Source organism: Mirounga angustirostris, unplaced genomic scaffold (genome assembly GCF_029215605.1).
Source record: "Mirounga angustirostris isolate CCGP_5_RB_7025 unplaced genomic scaffold, mMirAng1.0.hap1 SCAF_5, whole genome shotgun sequence".
NCBI classification, from domain to species: domain Eukaryota; kingdom Metazoa; phylum Chordata; class Mammalia; order Carnivora; family Phocidae; genus Mirounga; species Mirounga angustirostris.
Genome location: NW_026991713.1, coordinates 155,799,420 through 155,818,142, shown reverse-complemented (window position 1 = coordinate 155,818,142; position 18,723 = coordinate 155,799,420). Strand labels below are relative to the sequence as shown.

General features: G+C 39.9%; 1 protein-coding gene across 1 annotated transcript in view; it reads left to right on the top strand.

Moving 5' to 3' along the window:
- Window positions 1–2,042: 2,042 nt before the first annotated feature.
- Window positions 2,043–18,723, top strand: part of LOC123840738 (acyl-coenzyme A synthetase ACSM1, mitochondrial-like) — a 40,276-nt gene continuing 23,595 nt past the window's right edge. The window contains 5 exon segments of the mRNA XM_064590313.1: window positions 2,043–2,058; window positions 3,449–3,651; window positions 13,598–13,808; window positions 16,014–16,206; window positions 17,764–17,919. Of these exon segments, the coding sequence (XP_064446383.1) occupies window positions 2,043–2,058; window positions 3,449–3,651; window positions 13,598–13,808; window positions 16,014–16,206; window positions 17,764–17,919 (779 nt within the window).

The following is an 18,723-nucleotide window of genomic DNA, read 5'->3' as shown; positions in this document are numbered from 1 at the left end:
GCACAGTGGCTGGCATATAGAGGGTGATCTGGTTAATGTTAGGCGGCTCTGAGTGTGGTGGACTATGCAGGAGGGTACAGAGGAGAGTAGGAAGACCCAGAAAATGAACACTTGAAACAAAATTCCACTCTGCAGAAGTTGGTTCATATTATATAAAGTGAATGCCTTTAATTTAAAAAAAAATTTTTTTTTTTAAGTATCTAACTCGGGGGGTTTGGCTTCAGAATTTGCCGGGAGTTAGAGAGCATTTCAATATTTATTGAGCCCTTATTGTATATTAGACACACTAGCTGGCAATGTAATTTATACAGATTAACTCACTAATCCTGAGGGAAGTCAGGTGGTAGATTTACTAGTGTGTCTTCAGGTTCAGAGACATAAACAGTGGCCAAGATCACTCAGACTGTAGGCTGCAGAACCAAACCTGGCTATGTAACTCCAGGATCCCCTTTACCACACTAAGTATGTTGCCTCATGAAATACTTAGCTTTTTCAGTCCAAAGACTTGTGAAATTAGAGCTCTGTTGCAGGTTCAAGGCACTGTGTACCTGGGCAAATAATGCTGAGCCTAGCCACCTCTCAAAGGCACAATGCCAAATGACCTCAGAATGCACTTTAAAGCACTCTGGGGGTGCCTGGGTGGCTCAGTCAGGGTTGGGTGTCCGACTCTTTTTTTTTTTTTTTTAAAGATTTTATTTATTTATTTGATGTGAAAGAGACAGCGAGAGAGGGAACACAAGCAGGGGGAGTGGGAGAGGGAGAAGCAGGCTTCCCGCTGAGCTGGGATCCTGATGCAGGGCTCAATCCCAGGACCTTGAGATCATGACCTGAGCCGAAGGCAGTCGCTTAACCAACTGAGCCACCCAGGCGCCCTGGGTGTCCGACTCTTGATTTCAGCTCAGATCATGATCTCAGGGTCCTGGGATGAAGCATGCTTATCAGGGAATCTGCTTGAGGATTTCTCTCCTTCTCCCCCTGCCCCTCCCCCCACTCACATTCTCTCTCTCTCTCTGAAATAAATAAATAATCTTTTAAACAAATAAGGCAATTCGAAAGATTGTTCTTTAATTTTTTCCTGTTCCTTCTCTTTACACTCGAATTCCAAAGATTAAGCAAGCGAGAGTTTCCCCAGAGGGAGCGGTAACTAATAATAGCTCCCATTTCTGGAACACTCATCTGTACTGAGTCTGTGCCTAAATGCTTTATGAGGGATGTCATTCATTCATCACCACAACTTTAGGAAATAGGGGCTGCCGGTATTTCCATGTTTTAGACAGAGGTTAAGAAAATTGTCCATTTACATAGGTGGTGGGGGAAGGGGCTGGAATTTGAAGCTATGATGTTTCACTGTTAAAGGCACACTCTGGCTACCACAGTCCTCAGCTGGGCACTGTATTTGGTCCTCATATGTGGTGAAGATGAAGTTAGAATTGCAAACACATTGATAAGATGATACCAAAGTTGTTTTATTTGGTTAAAAGAGGTGTTATTAGTTTGCTAGGGCTGCCATAACAAAGTAGCACAGACTGGGGTGGGGGCTCAAAGAACAGAAATTTATTTTCTCATAGTCCTGAAGGCCAGAAGCCTGAGATCAAGCTATCTGCAGGGCTGGTTTCTCCTGAGGCTTCACTCCTTGGCTTGTGGATAGCTATTTTCATGTTCACATGTCATTTCCCCCCTATGTGTCTGTGCCCTAATCTCTTCTTCTCATAAGGACACGGGTCATATTGGATTAGGGTCCATCTAATGACTTCATTTTATCTTAATCACCTCTGCAAAGATTCTATCTCCAAATACAGTCACATTCTGAAGTACTGGGGGTTAGGACTTCAACAGATGGATTTTGAGGGGATGCAAATTAACCCATAATAAAGGACTAATTAATTTCATCATTATTTCTCTCCCTTTGGTTTTTGTCGTTAGCCGCTTATTCAGGGGTTGTTTGCACTGACCTTGGTCTTTTAAAGAAGATCCTGAGGTCATTTATTTACCTGTGCCTTACAATAGCAAGTGAGTCTTGTATTCCTGCTCTGAATCAGTTCATGCTTGTGGAGGGAGGTATGTGTTAGACAAAAGAACAGGGAAGGCAGACTTTTAGAACCAGCTCTATGACTAAACTTGCCTTGAAACCTTAGAGAAATCCCCTTTCGGAATGTTGGTCTAAATCAAATATTTTAAGCTCAAATACCCAGAGGCTTGACAGGTACAGTAAGTGGAGAAACTAGTAGGCGTGACAAAATAAGGAGTGGTGGGTAACCATGTGAAATTGGAGAACATTCCTTTTCAATGAAGCATACAATTCTCAGCTCCAGCCATTTGTGCCAGTTTGAAATAAAGGCCCAGTATTGCCAGACTTTCTGCATTTGCAGGAGAGACCATCAAGACTTTTAAATGAAATTTCCCAAGGTTTAAATGTTGACAATTTAAATTTTTCCTCCAAAGACCGAGAGCCAACAGGAATATGTCTGAGGGCCAGATCTGGGCCAGCTGAGATCTTAGTGTCTCTTTCTTGCTCAAAAATGCTCTGGTGAAACACGAGATGGTACAGTTGATTGATAGGCACTAAAAAGGAGACATTACTTTAAGTCATGTGGCCCAAGGTTCTGTGCTGACAAGCAGACTCTAAGGGATGAACTTTTCATATATCCATCCTCTTTTCTGCAGACAGTAACTCAATTGCATATTTAGCAGTCCCTACCCCTTCTAGGAATGTGAAGTAGGGTTCTGGGGGCAGCATCAAAATTGGGGTTAGGTTATTATTGGTCTACACTGGCTGAAAATAAACTGAGTCAGGTTTTATTGATCTATTCTGTGGTCTGTTGTCAAGCAGTATTATGTGATGGCTGCAACCAAGGGGGAGGAGGCTTTATTGGTTTTGGTGGTAAAGTGATTGGATCTCAAAGCCGTTTGTGGAGTGGTTTTCTTCAGTCAACATTCTCATGGAAAGATCCTTCTAGCTTAAGCCAATTTTCACAATCAGACTTCAATAATAATAAATGAAGTTTCTTCTCCCATGTAAAAGGGGTCTTTGTTGGGATCTGGAGTGGCAAACAAGTTTCATTTCATGGGTCAGCTCTGATGGGTTGGAAATAGCTGCCTGGAATGTTGTCCTGGGAAAGACCCCCTAGGGAAGGTGTTGTGATATCAGTCTGGTCTGTCCTGAGTATGGTGATGTATATTTGTCAGTATCCTGATAGTCTCAAGGGACAGAAACCCAATTTCAGGCGGGAAAGATTGTTAGCTCACAGAACCCAGGACAGGATATTAACAAGAGAGGGGGTAGAGATGCGGACGGGCCTTGTGCCTTTCAAATTCTGGTGAGCTGAAACAAAGCTATTACTCTAACAAAGCTATTGGCTTCCTTTTATGGAGGAAATTACCGTTCCATGACCAGTCATCTCTTCCCAAGGCAGGTAGTGACGTGAAAATTCTGTGCCGGCTTCCTGAGGACTGCCCACCGTGGAGTGGCTGATGAATTTCTGGGTCCTCTGGGGCATCTGCAAACCCTACCGTGGCTTTCACCCTGCCCCTGGGTACCTTCGCTGCCAGCCTTTATCAGGGGTTGGAGCCCCGAGATGGAATGACTACAGTGTACCCGAGGAATTTAACTTTGCAAGTGATGTCCTAGACTACTGGACTCAAATGGAGAAGGTAAGGAGCCACCCATGATGGGAGGTGAGGACAGGAATGGCCTCACTGGCCTCATCATGCTCCCAGTAGGCTGAGGGGCACATAACCAGGAAAGGCTTCTGTATCAGCTTACCATTGTTGTGGGAAAAGCTCATGTTTGGGGGTTCAATTCTCAGCCTGGCCACTTTCTCACTTCTCTGAGCCTCAGTGGTCTTATCTGTGAAATGGGGATAATCTCATTTAAGAAACAAACAAGATGGTGGGTGAAAATATCACATAATTGTGACCAAGTGCAAAGTTTCTGTTCACAAGGTCAACAAGTTGATGTTAGTCTGAATTCTTACCTTCACCTAATGAGACTATGAGCCTAACTGGCATTTGTCTCATCAAACTTCGGCTTAACTTCAGGCTACTCTCATAGGGAAAGGACAGATCACCTGATTGTACACATGAGCATCTGGCATCTATAGCAAGTCATGTCATCTGTCGTTCTGTGAGGATGTCAAGTGCAACTGGATTCCTCCCTATCAACTGCCTACTTGAGCATGGCTTTAGGGTCTGTCCAGAGAAGAAAGTCTAGAGGTTACACGTCTCTGCATAAAAACCCAAGTGCTCGGTTTGTCTTTCCCCAAGAGACAGATCAGAGAGTTAATATAAGATGGAGTCCGAAAGTTAATATGTTAATTAATTGAATTGAAATAAAATAAAATAAAATTTTTTAACAAAGAGAAGGGTAGAGAAATGTTTAACCTACACTTGTAACATATGGCCGGAGGTCATAAATAGTAAAATGATATATTTTTACCAAAAAAGAGGAAGTTCATATAATTTTAAATTTCCCATGAACCTGCATTTATATGTTAGTATTCAACTACCATGGGGGCTTCCTCCCCACCTCCTTCTTTTTCCTTTCTCTGAATTTCCATAGTAACACCAAGTAAAATAGAGGGCTCAATTAGGGAAAGCATTTTTTATATGCCATGTCAGGCACTTTGCATTTCATACTATGATTAGATGGGCACTCTCATCATCCCCATTTTCCAGACAAGAAAACCGAGGTTCCAAGGGTTTAAATAACACTCAGAAACCACCACATACCCAATAAATGAAGGAACAGAATTTGGATCCAGGCTAAGTCTATAATACTTTATTTAACCTGGTCTCACGATCTGATGATGCCAAACATCTCTGCCTTCAGACTCTAAAATGACTTTTGTCACTGTGCTGACCAGTAATCTAGTTAAGAACTTTTGAACCATGAGACAGGCTGGAGAGGGAGGAGGTAGAGAGGAAGAAGTGATACCATCACTTTTCTCCTGATTTATCTTTATATAGTCCTTATAGAGATAACCACCAAGTAAATAGACCCCAGGGATGCTTCATCTTTGTTGGGTTTTCTATCTTCATTGTCAATCCTTGCCAATTTCTCCATGTCTCCAAATTCTCCCCACCCCCCCAGGATCCTTATCCCCTTAATATTTATTCTCACAACACTTCTCATCTGTCTGTTTTCACTTTTCCAATTTCCTTGATCATGATCAGTGTCTCTCTAGTGATGCATGGCGCCTGTCACCTAGCTGTAGCTGTCCTTCAATAAACACTGGTGGAATAAAAATTTTGAAACCTGCCTAACAAGCCCCATAGGTCTTGACATTGTTTCTATGAAAGACCCTTCAGAGGGCCCACTGCAGTCCACTCTGGCTTCCTGGACCTCCCTTACAACTTAACAGGTATCACGCAAGAAGTGATCCATGGCCCAAACAACAACACAACCAAAACCAGAATAGATTTATTTATTTTAACTCACATTTCAACGTATTTTACTTGTAAAATATGTTAGAAATCCAACATTTTTTTGCGAAATCTTCTGAGTGTGTGTGTGTGTGTATGTGTGTGTTGGCAAAGAATTTGTTATAAGACAAAAGAGAGTACCTGGTAAGCCAAACAACATATGTCCAAGCATGGAATACAGACCACCAATTTATAACCCCTGACTATTCTTGGAAATTAAATCCTTTGTTACTCTAGGCTCCTAAGATAGTACACACAACTTTAATTGATTCCTGGAGCAGCCTCCCAAATCTGTTCACAAGAGGTCACATTCTGTCCAAATTCATTCATTCATCCATTCATTCATTCATTCAGCTAAGACTTAGTGAGCCCCTACCATGTGCCAATTACTATTCTAGATAATGGGGATAGGATAGTGAACAAAATGTACAACTCTTCAGTTTTTCTCTTTAGACAGTGATTCCCCGCTTCATGTCTTAGGAGAGGTGAATATAGTGTTAGTGGAGTTACATTTTGTTTGTTTTGACAAAAATCATAAAAGAAACAAATTCTTCCTACCACCCTTGATGCACCTTAATATTAAACATTGCTCAATAAATAGAGTCAAATAGATATTAGCCACACAGCTGAAAAAACATCCACAAACAGATGAATGACATTACCCCATATCGCCTGGCTCTTTGTCCCATAATATTTCCCCAAAGAAATTAATTTATGAACTGCCAAACATTCCAAGCTCCTTACTTTTCAACAGTTCTGCCTAGATTTCTCTGAGTCAGTGACTCTGTTTTTTGTTGCTCCTAAATTGAATTCTGTAATTTTTAAAGAATTTTTTTTTTTTTTCATTAGAAAGAGAGAGAGCAAGAGCACAAGCAGGGTGGCGGGAGTGGCAGAGGGAGAGGGAGAAGCAGACTCCCTGCTGAGCAGGACTCAGGACTCGATCCCAGGACCCGGAGATCATGACCTGAGTCCAAGGTAGACGCTTAACTGACTGAGCCACCCAGGCGCCCGTAATTCTGTAATTTTACACAAGAATTTAGCAACATTCCTAGAACCTGTACAGTATAAAAGGGCCCTCATGTGCTTTTAAAACTATTAGACTTTTATCCCAGCATCCCATAAAGGAATCCTCCATGGTATTCACAAAAAGTCTATATGTTTTGTAACTCTGATACACGAGTAGGTTCAGCGTCACTAGAATGTAAGTTCGATGAGCGAGTGGAATTTTTACTGTTTTGTTAACTGTTGTATCCCCAGCGTGTAGAACAAACCTGGCACCTTTAACTATTTGTTGAATGAATTTGAATGCATCAGCTCCCTGCACAGCCAGCACAAGATAAGCAATGTTGGTGTCTGGCCATAACTTGGTTGTATTTTAGCAATGGGCTGTTAACTTTCTCATGGATGTGTTGTAAATACGTAGATGCGAAGAGGGAAGGCTTTGGCCCAAGGAGCCCTCATGCAGAGAAAGCAACAGAGTACAGGAACCAGAATCGGGCTTTGGGGTTTCTTTTGTAAAGGCACATCTCATAATACTAAACATTCATTCCTATATTGCAACAATCATCTGGTAGAGCTGAATGGCTGCTCCCCGTTGAGAGACACTTGGCTCTCCAGTTTATCCCAGAGGGACGTGGCCAGGCTTCTCTCATTTATGTTACTTGCCCAGGCCCTGTAGCCTCTGAGTTTGGCACTGCTGGTAGAAAAACAAGATTATCTCAACTTATTTTTTTTTTTAAAGAATTTATTTATTTATTTGAGAGAGAGAGAATGAGAGAGAGCACATGAGAGGGGTTAGGGTCAGAGGGAGAAGCAAACTCCCCGCCGAGCAGGGAGCCCGATGCGGGACTCTATCCCAGGACTCCAGGATCATGACCTGAGCCGAAGGCAGTCACCCAACGAACTGAGCCACCCAGGCGCCCTATCTCAACTTATTTAAAAGCATTCGTTTTTCAAGTCAAACTCTTAATACACTTAGTATGCACACCAAAACTTTTAGACATAAAATCTGGAGTTTTCATTGCAGGAAAGCTTTTAGAATGGATTTAACTTCTTTAATAGATACAAGGTTATTAAGATTTTGATTCTATCAGTTTTGGCGAGCTGAATTTTTTTTTTTTTTTTTTAGCAATTTGTTCATTTCATACTAGTTGTCAAATTTATTGGCATAAAATTATTCATATTTTTCCTCTTGTTGCTATTTTAATGTCTGTAAGAATTGTAATTGCAAGGACGCCTGGGTGGCTCAGTTGGTTAAGCATCTGCCTTTGGCTCAGGACATGATCCCCCAGGGTCCTAGGATCCCTGGGATGAGTCCCAGATCAGCTCCTTGCTCAGGGGGATGCCTGCTTCTCCCCTCTGCTGGCCGCTCCCTCTGCTTTTGCACTCTCTGGCTCTCTCTCTCCCTCTCTCTCTGACAAACAAATAAATAAAATCTTTTAAAAAAAAGAATTGTAATTGCTTACACTTTTTCATTTCTAATATTGTTAATATCTTTATTCTCTTTTTTCCCTTGAAAAGTCTTCCTAGCAGTTTATCAATTTTATTTATCTTTTCAAAACCAGCTTTGGCTTCACTGATTCTCAGTTGTGTTATTTGTTTTCCATTCCACTGATGCACACTCTTATCTTTATTATTTCCTTCCTCCTACTTTCCTTTGATTTGATTTCCTTTGATTTCTTTTTTCAGCTTCTTGATAGGGAAGCTTTGGGGCCTGCCTTCTTTTCTAATGTATGCATTTAAAAGTACAAATTTCCACTAAGCATTCCTTTTAGGTGCATTGTACAAATTTTGATATGTCATATTTTATTATCACTCAGTTGAAAATATTTTCTATTTGCCTTATGATCCTTCTCTGACTGATAAATTATGTTGAAACATATTGTTAGTTTCCACATACTTGGGGGTGGGTTTCTCATTTCCTTGTTGTTAATGATTCCTAGCTTAATTCCACTGTGGTCAGAAAACATACTCTATTTTAAACTTTTGAGATTTTTTGAGGTTGGTAAATGTTCCAAATGCAATGGAAAAGAATGTGAATTATATCATTATTAGGCAAAATGTTCTATCTATGTCAATTAGGATATAAATTCTATTAGTCTATCATATATATCTATCATATATAAATTCTATTAGTCTATCAATATCACCATATTCCATCATTACTTTATAGAAAACATTGAATTTCAACTTATATTTCATTGTAAATAAGACGGAGGCAATTTTTTCTATAGGCCATAAACTCTTACATGTTTGTTTTGTGTGTGTGTGTGTTTTTCTTAAAGATTTTATTTATTTATTTGAGAGAGACAAGAGCATGAGCAGCAGGGATGAGCAGAGGGAGAGGGAGAAGCAGACTCCCTGCTGAGCAGGGAGCCCTACATGGAGCTCCATCCCAAGACCCTGAGATCATGACCTGAGCTGAAGGTAGACACTTAACCAACTGAGCCACCCAGGTGCCCCTCTCACGTGTTTGATATTCCAAAAGAATCATGTCATTTTTGAATACTGAAAGTAATTGATCTACCTTTCCAATTTTCCTTCTTCAAAGTATATTTTAGTTAGAGATTAGCAAGGAGTAGCTATGTAGGTTTTTGTTTATTTAAATCAACTATGTTGATGTATAATTTACATGGAATGAAATGCACACCTTTTTAGTGTAAACTTGGAGTTTTAGAACATTTCTGTCACCCCAGAAGTTTCCTTTTGTTCTTTCCTAGTCAGTCCCTACCCCACCGGCTCTGAGCCCCAGGCAACCACTGATCAGCTGCTACTGGAGATTATATTTCTCTTTCCTAGGGTTTCATAGAAATGGAATAATACAAGATGCACCCTTTTGTGTCTGATTTCTTTGATTCAACATTATTGTTTTTGAGATTTATCGCTGTGTATTTGTTGTTCATCTTTTTTATTGCTAAGTTAAATACTAAGCATTTTATCTTTTGAAACTATTTCACAATTTCCTTTGGCTTCAAACATTACCACATAAAACTTAAATTTCAACTCCAAGGTTAGAGGGTGTTTCTATCTTCTTGGAAAACAGCTTTATGTGAGTATCACATTATCAGATTAATCCTTAACACAAAAATCCATCACCGTGTAAGCAATATCTTCTTCAAGTTGTAAGAGTTAGCGTCTAAAATACTGCCTGAGTTCTGAGCAACAAATGTTTTCTACCAGCTTTTCCATCATTTTTAAAACTCCTACAATAATATTACATACTCTGCTCCCCTCATGTAATGTACATAACTAGTCATTACACTTGCTAAATATTCTGTAATCTGTTGGGCAAGAATTGTTCATAACACTGTTTTTTTTCATAAATATGAATACTTACATGTGAATATACATATATATTAACCTTACCTTATCTCAGGTGAGGTACACTCTTTTGTTCCAATCATATGGGGCAAATATGGTGGGATCAGGTTTGCACATATGTGGAAAAAAATTGCTGGAAGAATATACACCAGATAATTATCAGTGTTGACCTTCAAGTAGTGAAAATGTGATGGGACACTTGAAGGCATTTTTCTATTTATAAGAAATTTTTCTGTTCATAAGATTCTGCATTGCCTGCACTTTTACTCTGGACATGCTTTGGAAATTAATTAAAAAAATAAAATCTTTTTAAAAAGCATGCTCATTATAGAAAACTGAGGGAAAATAAGAAATTTTACTTAAACAAAAAGTGATAATTGGCTGTAAATATTTAAAACCAGGGTGTCTGGGTGGCTCAGTTGGTTAAGTGTCTGCCTTCAGCTCAGGTCATGATCTCAGGTCCTGGGATCGAGTCCCATATCGGGCTCCCTGCTTAGTGGGAGTCTGCTTCTCCCTCTCCCTCTCTGCTCTCTCTCTTAAATAAATAAATAAAATCTTTAAAAAAATATTTAAAACCATGTACATATGTGTGTATACGTATGTCTTGTTCACCATTGTATCCTTTGGTCTAAGAACAGTGCCTAACAGATAATGAGAATTTAGTAAATATATATTGAATGAATGAATGGATACTACTGTATACATTTGGATTATAATGTAGTATTGCTTTTTAAAATTAATATTGTACTGTGAAATTTTTATTCCAAAACAATTTCTGAAAGTGTTTGGATGGTTTTATCATATTCCATCATTTAGAAATAACAGTTTTGTAGATAGTATATAGTTGGATTCTGTTTTCTTTTTTTAATTCATTCTGTCAATTTATGTCTTTTGGGGATTTTAGTTTAGTTTTGGGAATTTAGTGCACTTACATTTAAAGTAATTACTGACAAGTAAAGACTTACTATTACCATATTGTTAATTATTTTTTTGATGTCATAGCTTTTGGTCTCTCATTTCCTCTCTTACTGCCTTTCTTTGTCTATAGTTGATTTTTTGGTAATGATATGTTTTGATTCCCTTCTCACTTCCCTTTGTGTATATTCTGTAGATAATTTCTGTGGTTACCATAGGGATTACATATAACATCTTAAAGTTATAACAATCTATTTTAAACTAATAACAACTTCATTTGCATACAAAACCCCTAATCTTTTCCAGCTCCCTCTTAGCTCCCCATGTTGTGTTATTGATGTCACAAATCACATACTTATATATTAAGTTAACATAGAACTATAATTATTTTCTATGCTTTTGTCTTTTAAATACTGCAAAACAGTAACAGCTGGAGTCTCAAACCAAAATTACAATAATATTGGTTTTTATATTTGTCCATGTATTTATCAAAGAACTTTATATTTTTGTATTCAAGTTACTGTGTGACGTCCTTTTATTTCAACTTGGACTCCTTTTAACATTTCTTTTTTTTTTTTTTTTTTTTTTTTTTTATTTATGAGAGAGAGAGCACGAGCAGGTTGAGGGGCAGAGGGAGAGGGATAAGCAGACTCCTCACTGATTGAGGAGCCCAATGCAGGCTGATCCCAGAACTCTGAGATCATGACCTGAGCCAAAGTCAGACACTTAACCCCTGAGCCACCCAGGTGCCCTTCCTTTTAGCATTTCTTATAGAGAAATGAACTTATAGGCCATCAATTTTTGATAAGGAATTCCCTCAATTTTTGTTTATCTGACCTAATTTTTCCCTCATTTTTGAAGGACAGTTTTGCTGAATATAGAATTTCTTGATTGACAGGTTTTCCCCCATCACTTTAAATATATAATCCCACTGTCTTCTGGTCTGCTACCCACTAATAATCTCATTAAAGATTTATACATGATGAGTCACTTTTCTCTTGCTGCTTTCTGTCTTTGGCTTTTGTAGTTTGATTACAGTGTGTCTCTGTGTGGGTCTCTTTGGGCTTTCTTATTTGGAGTTCATTGAGCCTTTTGTATTTGTATATCCATATACTGAATGAATGAATGAATGGATGGATGAATGAATGAATACTACTATATAAACCTGTATTTAATGCAAATATGGTTTTGCCTTTCCTCAGCCATTATTTCTTCAAATAAGCTCGTCGCTCCTTTCTCTCTCTCTCTTCTTCTTCTAGGACTCCCATAATGTGTATATTGCTCTCATTGTTTATATACTATGTCCCTTGGGCTCTACACACTTCTCTTCATTGTTTTTATCCTTTTTGCCCCTCAAACTCCATAATTTAACATGACTTGTGTTCAAGTTCACTGATTCTTTCTTCTGTCTGACTGAGTCTGTTGTTGAATCCATCTGGTAAAGTTTTCAATTCAGTTATTGTATTTTTCAGATCCTGAATTTCTGTTTGGTTCTTATTTTGTTCATATATTGTTTTTCTGATTTGCTTTAGTTCTTTGTCATTTTCCTTTAGCTCTTTCAGCAGGTTTAAGACAATCATTTTAAAGTCTCTGTCTAATAACTGAAACCTGTGTCTCTTTAGGGTCAGTTTCTGGAGATTTGTTTTATTCCTTCAAATGGGCAACATGGCCTTGTGATCTGGTTGTTGAAAATTGGATATTTGAAAAAAGCAGCCAGTCTCTGTCTTTGCAGCTGGCTCTTTGCAGAGAAAGGCCTTCAGTAATCTAACCATATGAAAACTTAAGGTCTCGGGCGTTTGTCTTTCCTAGGCCTATGCATGTGCTTTTTTCTCAATTTTACCAAATACATTGCTACTTTTTCATGTTTTAATTTCCTTAAAAGTCTCATACGTGCTTCTTCTTGGGGCCCTAGATGTTCTATTGCCTTCCTCTGTCTGTAGTCCGCCCTGTCCCCCCTTTCTCTGAGGTGGCCACGGTCTACAGTTTCCACTCATTGTGGCATCTGCCACTGCTTTCAGACACCTCCAACTGCTATTCAAACTGGGTCACCGTTCCTATCTGAGCTCCCAAGTCAGATGAGGCAGAAACCAGTCCTGACAAGCCAGAATGTTGAAACAAATTCCAGTCTTTTCTTCTGTCCCAAGGGAGGGGCTGGAAATCGGGTGGCTTCCCCCGATCATACTTCACAACACCAGAGAGGGGATGGGGCAAAGGTAAACAAAAACAACATGAAATTTCTTACCATTTTGAATATGAATTTTTATCGTTTGGACATTTGTTGGTTGCCATAGATCCTTGACTATTTCTAGAGTTCCTACAAAGCTATTTTAGTCTGTTGATTACCTGATGTTTCTGTGAGGGAACAAGGGTTACTTGGGAGCTTCCAGGTCTGTCTTCTTGCTTATTTCACCTCTAGAGGTATCTTAATTTTAAATATAAACTCCCCCAAATATTCAGGAATTAGATTAGTCTCTTGTTCTGTTGTAATACTAATGATAGTAATTTTATTGAGCACCTACGATGTGCCAGGCACTGTCATATACACTTTACCTGTTTAAATAACTAATTTAAACTTTACTGCCTTCTAGGTAGTATTGTACCCATTTCATAGATGAGAAAACTGAGGCACAGAGGAGAACCTACTGTCCATATGGAACTAAGACAGACACATGGGAGAATGAAATTTTAAGGCTTTAATAGGTGACATGAAGGCTATTCATGGTTTTATGTGACTCTAGAGGAGGTGGTGACAGTAGACCAGAAGAAGTTCACTGGATCACACCCTATCCCCAACTTTTCTTGGTTCTATAAATGCTTTAAAATGGGATCTCAGTCCTTGAGCTACATTTTCACTGGAATGTGTCTTTGGTAGTAGATTGGCCAAATAAGTGCCCTTTTCCTTTGAAGTAGGAAGTAACACATGGTGTATGATCTTGACCAGGAGGGCAAGAGCGGTCCAAACCCAGCCCTGTGGTGGGTGAATAACCAAGGGGATGAACTGAAGTGGAGTTTCAGAGAGTTGACAGACCTATCCCGCCATGCAGCCAATGTCTTCACCCAGACCTGTGGCCTGCAGCAGGGAGACCGTCTAGCCTTGATTCTGCCTTGAGTGCCTGAGTGGTGGCTGGTGGCCATAGGCTGCATCCGAGCAGGTCAGTGACTGAAAGAGACCCCAACAGACTTTAGGTCTGGCCCAGAGCGAATTGGTCCTGAAATATTAATATTCCCCTATCTTTTTTCATATTCTGCACAGTCTTTGTCTTTCTCAGACTCCCTCAAATATTCTTTTACTCCTTCTCACTCACTCTCTCTTTCATACTTACACACCCTCAAACACAGCGTCACAACTCTCTAAATCATCCACACACACACTTTCTCCTGCATAGTCTCATTCTTTTTTTCAAAGATCCATCAGGTAATGAGCGCTGGGTGTTATATAAGACTGATGAATCACTGAACTCTACCTCTGAAACTAATAATACACTATATGTTAATTAATTGAATTTAAATTTAAAAAAAAAAAGAAAAAAAATAAAGATCCATCCATTGTTAACATTTTGCACTCCTCCCACACTGAGTCATTTAAGTATCAGTTGCAGACATTGTGACATCCATAAACACCAGATAAACACCCATAAACACCGGAGTATGCATCTGCTATGATCCAGGATATTCTCCTGACCTAACCACAACAGAGTTGTCACACGAGACATCTAACACTGATACATCTATAGACAAAATTCTTTAATTTTTTTGTTTGAATCCAAAATCCAATAGAGGATCATGCATTGCATTAAGTTTCACATCTCCTCAATCTCCTTCAATCTGGACTTTTCTGTATGACCATATTTTGAAAATGTCTAAGCCACTTGTTTTGCAGAAGATCCCACAAAATTTGTGTTTCTGACTCTTTCCTCAGGATTACATTCAGTTAAACATTTTTAGTAGGAGTACTAAAAGGACAATTTGCCTATCTCAGTGCTTTACATCAGGGGATACATCAAGTTGGTTTGTCCTATCATCAGTGATATTTACAAACACCTTTGCAAGGCATCTTGTCCCTTTATAGTTAGTAAGTAATACTTATGAGACTGTGTGAATATCCTGTTCTCCAGTTGTCTTTCACCCTATGACTTGAGAATCCATTAATGATTCTTGATTGAATTGAATAATATTATGGTCATTTTATATGAAAATTTTCTACATATTATTCTTTCTACATTTATTAGTTAGCATTCTGTGGCTATTTCCCTTTCCTGTTTACTTGCCTATCTTTTTATATAATTTAGAGTTGGTGTGGGACTCATGGATTCTCTTTTGATTTGCTTTATAATGCATGTTCATATAGTCTCTCACCAATAAAATACTAGATTAATCCATCAAGATCATGTGGAATGAAGAATTAACAGCAATGGCAGAGAGAGTATAGAGAAGCCATGTCATCTGTAGAGCTAAGAGATGGCCCATGGGAAATCCAGACATGAGCTTAGCCCTCTGGTATAGGCAGATTTAAAGAGGGATAGAAGCAAATGAAGAGAATTCCAAGGATGGGCAGAAGGCAGGAGTCAGGAGAAGCCTGTGTGAAGAACAGCCATATTGAAATAGTGAATAGATTTGCAGGAGAGAAAGGTAGAGTGTGGGCAGTGCCTTCAGTGTTGGGGAGAGTATGGTGTTTTCCTAGAGAGAGGGTACAGGTGCTGGTGAAGAGAAGAAAAGCGGAGTGGGAAAAGTCAGTGTTCTGTGGAACGTGAACAGGTAACAATATGGAAGTTGGGTAGTAGGAAGATTCAGGACAAGGCACCTGGTGGAGAGATGGGAACCCACGTGGTGGAGAGATTAGAACCCAACAGGGGCACATGAAGACTTGAACTAATTGTTGGTGATGGAAGATGGAAGGGAAAGCAGGGCAGTTCAAAGGATAATGTAGTTAAATTTAGATATGCAGAGTGAAGGAGAGGAGATTCAAGATGACACAAGGGACTGACAGAGGGGGAAATGAGATGAGAAAAATGGAGGTAGGGATGCAGCTAATCCCGATGTCAGGGACACCGTCCTACTTACATGCTTAGTCCCAGATCCTGTGTAAAGTAGGATCCACCAGTCTACTGGCCAGATCCATCTAGAGTAGTAGAGGTGAGGGCAGGCTTTTCAAATTTCAGTGTGCATAGGAATCGCTTGGAGACCTTGTTAAAGTGCAGATTCTGATTCAGTAGGTTTGTGATGGGGCATGAGATTTTGTGTCTTAGGTGGTGCTGATGGTGCTGGTCCATGGGCCATACTTTGCACAGCAAGAGGCTAGTGGATTTCTATGCAAATAAGCCAAGCCTGAAACCCCAAATTTCCTTTTTCATTCCCAGGAATAATCTTCATGCCAGGAACCATCCAGTTGAAGGCCAAGGACATTCTCTACCGATGACAAGTGTCCAAAGCCAAGGGCATCGTGACCACAGATACCCTTGCCTCAGAGGTGGGTTCTTTAGCTTCCGAGTGTCCTACTCTGAAAACAAAGCTCCTGGTGTCTGACCATAGCCATCAAGGGTGGCTGGACTTAACGATCATTGATTGAGTTTCTGTTCTGATGAATGTTCTTTCTAAGGAAGGGCAGGAGAAGGCCATTCACTCCCAAGTGCTGGTAGACAAACAACCAGTGGGAGGAGACTCACCAGGTCTGATGGCAGAAACCTTCTCTTCCCACAGAATGCTAACTAAACTAAACTAAAACAGTAGCACTGATTTGCTAGGTGACCCTGGGCTGGTCCCTTCCCCTTTCTTGGATGCAATTGTTTTATCTGTAAAATAAGGGTATTGAACTTCCATGCCTCTGTCACTAAAGTATTATCAACCCTGTGTAAAGGAGATGTATAAAGTCAGAGGGTTGTTGTGTTGTGTCTTCCTGTAGGTAGGGAATCTGAAATATTATGTTTATATAAAAAATAAATATATGAAGAGGTTGAATGAAAAATTAAGGGATGAATTTTTAAGGGAAAGCTTGAGACTATAAGAAAAATTGGGCTGTGGCTGTCAGGCAGTTTGGGGAGCAAACGCTTTCTATCTCTTAGAGGTTGCATAACTTTAGGGACACCTTGCAGGAAAGGTTAGGGAAGTGTTGGAGGTAAGTAAGACCAGTTCCACCTCCAAAACTCTGATTCTGTAGATCTTCAGGCATTTTTCATATCACTCACAAACCATGCTGGGTTTGTTTTCTTGAAGTAACCCCTCAGTTTTTAAAGTCCTTTACTTCAGCCTCAAAAGGCAAATATCACACTGAAGTCACGCCTTACACTGGATTTTAAAGTCAGACAATTAAAAGAAAATGGTGTAAATAAAGAATATTCTCTAAAACTCCCTGAAATTGCCAAAATCATATCACAGCAAGAGTCAGTGTGTCCTGCAGCCTTGGGATCATTTGCAGTTTCTCCAATCAAACACCATAGGGAACTTGCATTTATAAGCCCAAGAGACTCCCAATCTAGGAGAAGTCCCCAAGAATCAAGGTACACTAGGGTACCCTACAGATTCTACCTTCCATCTCAAGCTTATACCAGGGCAAATGTGCATCCTCATTTCCTCTTCCCCACCCCTCATTGCCAAGATTATGGGGTGAAATTCCTATTAAGTTGGTTCATGTAAAAAACAAGCTTAGCAGTGTGATTAAGAGCATAGTCTTTGGATCAAACTGAGTGAATTTGAATCCTGGCTGGACCACTTGCTGGGTACATGTCTTCAGGCAAGTTATGAAAAACCTTTCTGAGCCTCAGTTTTCTCATCCACAGAATGGGAACAATAAGAGCAGTACTTGCCTTTTAGGGTTGGTCTGAAGATTGAATGAGTTCTTATTTGTAAATCACTTAGAGCACTGCCTGGAAGTGCTATTTCAGTGTTTGTTACATGCAAAGCAATCCACTGTATTTCCCCCCTTTTTAAATGAAGAGATGTCAGACTACTTATCTAACTCACTCTCAAACTCCATTTGATCCTTAACACTGGGAGAACTGGTTTCCCCTCCAGTGTTAGAAACCTCCATTTTTCTGACTCCAAGCGTCATATTGTTCCTTTTGCTTCTCTGGGGATGGAAAAGCAGGAAATAGGACTTCTCCCCTTTTGTACTGAATGCCTTTGCAGATCAGCCTCCCCAGATCATACCTGTATTAAGTCAAAGACTCTGGACCCAATGGCCATCTTCTTTACAAGTGGGACCACAGGCTTCCCCAAGATGGCAAAACACAGTCATGGATTTGCCTTGTGATCCTCTTTCCCTTCAAGGTAGGAAAGAAGGCACTGAGTTATGGGCTGGGCCACACATCTGGGGTGGTGTGTGCATGTGTGTGAGTGAACATGTGGGTTGGGAAAAGAGCTCTAAGCAAAATTGACTCCATCCTGCTTCTCCCTTCTGTGCTCTTTGGTTCAGACTGATGAAAATCTGAGAATGCTGGGAATCCTAACCATTTGCTGACAGAGGCCTCTGATGACAAAGGCATATTTAGGTCCTGCTTGAACACCTTGACAGGAGGTGTCCCTGTCAGTTGACTCAGGGTTTGGTGGGGAAGGACAGAAGGGGCTAACAATGTAACCTGAAACAACAGGTCCTTTCCTCTCCCTAGTAATGGACAAATGAAACTTGGAGTTACCCAATTATGAGCTGTTAGGGAAAATAATACCTGGAACCAAGCCACACCATGCCACTGTCCCTAATCTAGAACAAACAATCATGGAGGCTGAAGCTGTAGCCTTGGGTTAATCATTTAATCAATTTTAAACTAAGCCTCTTCTCCCCTCTGCCCCTCCACCAGAGTAATATTCAGACCAAAACAAGTTCAATATATTTCCTAACTTATTAACCAGACCAGAGGGCACCACGAGGTTTCTGGTGGACCTCGGCTATCTGTGCTGATGCAAAGTTATACAGTGATAACAACTGAATAGCAAAACCCTGGAGGAATGGGGGTGGAAGAAGGGGAGTTCTTTCTGTGCAGTCTGAATAACAAGAGCAAAGGCACAAAGATATAAAAAGTAGCATTTATAGAACTACTGAGATTCGAGGGTAGCTGGTGCTCAGAGTGTGGGGTA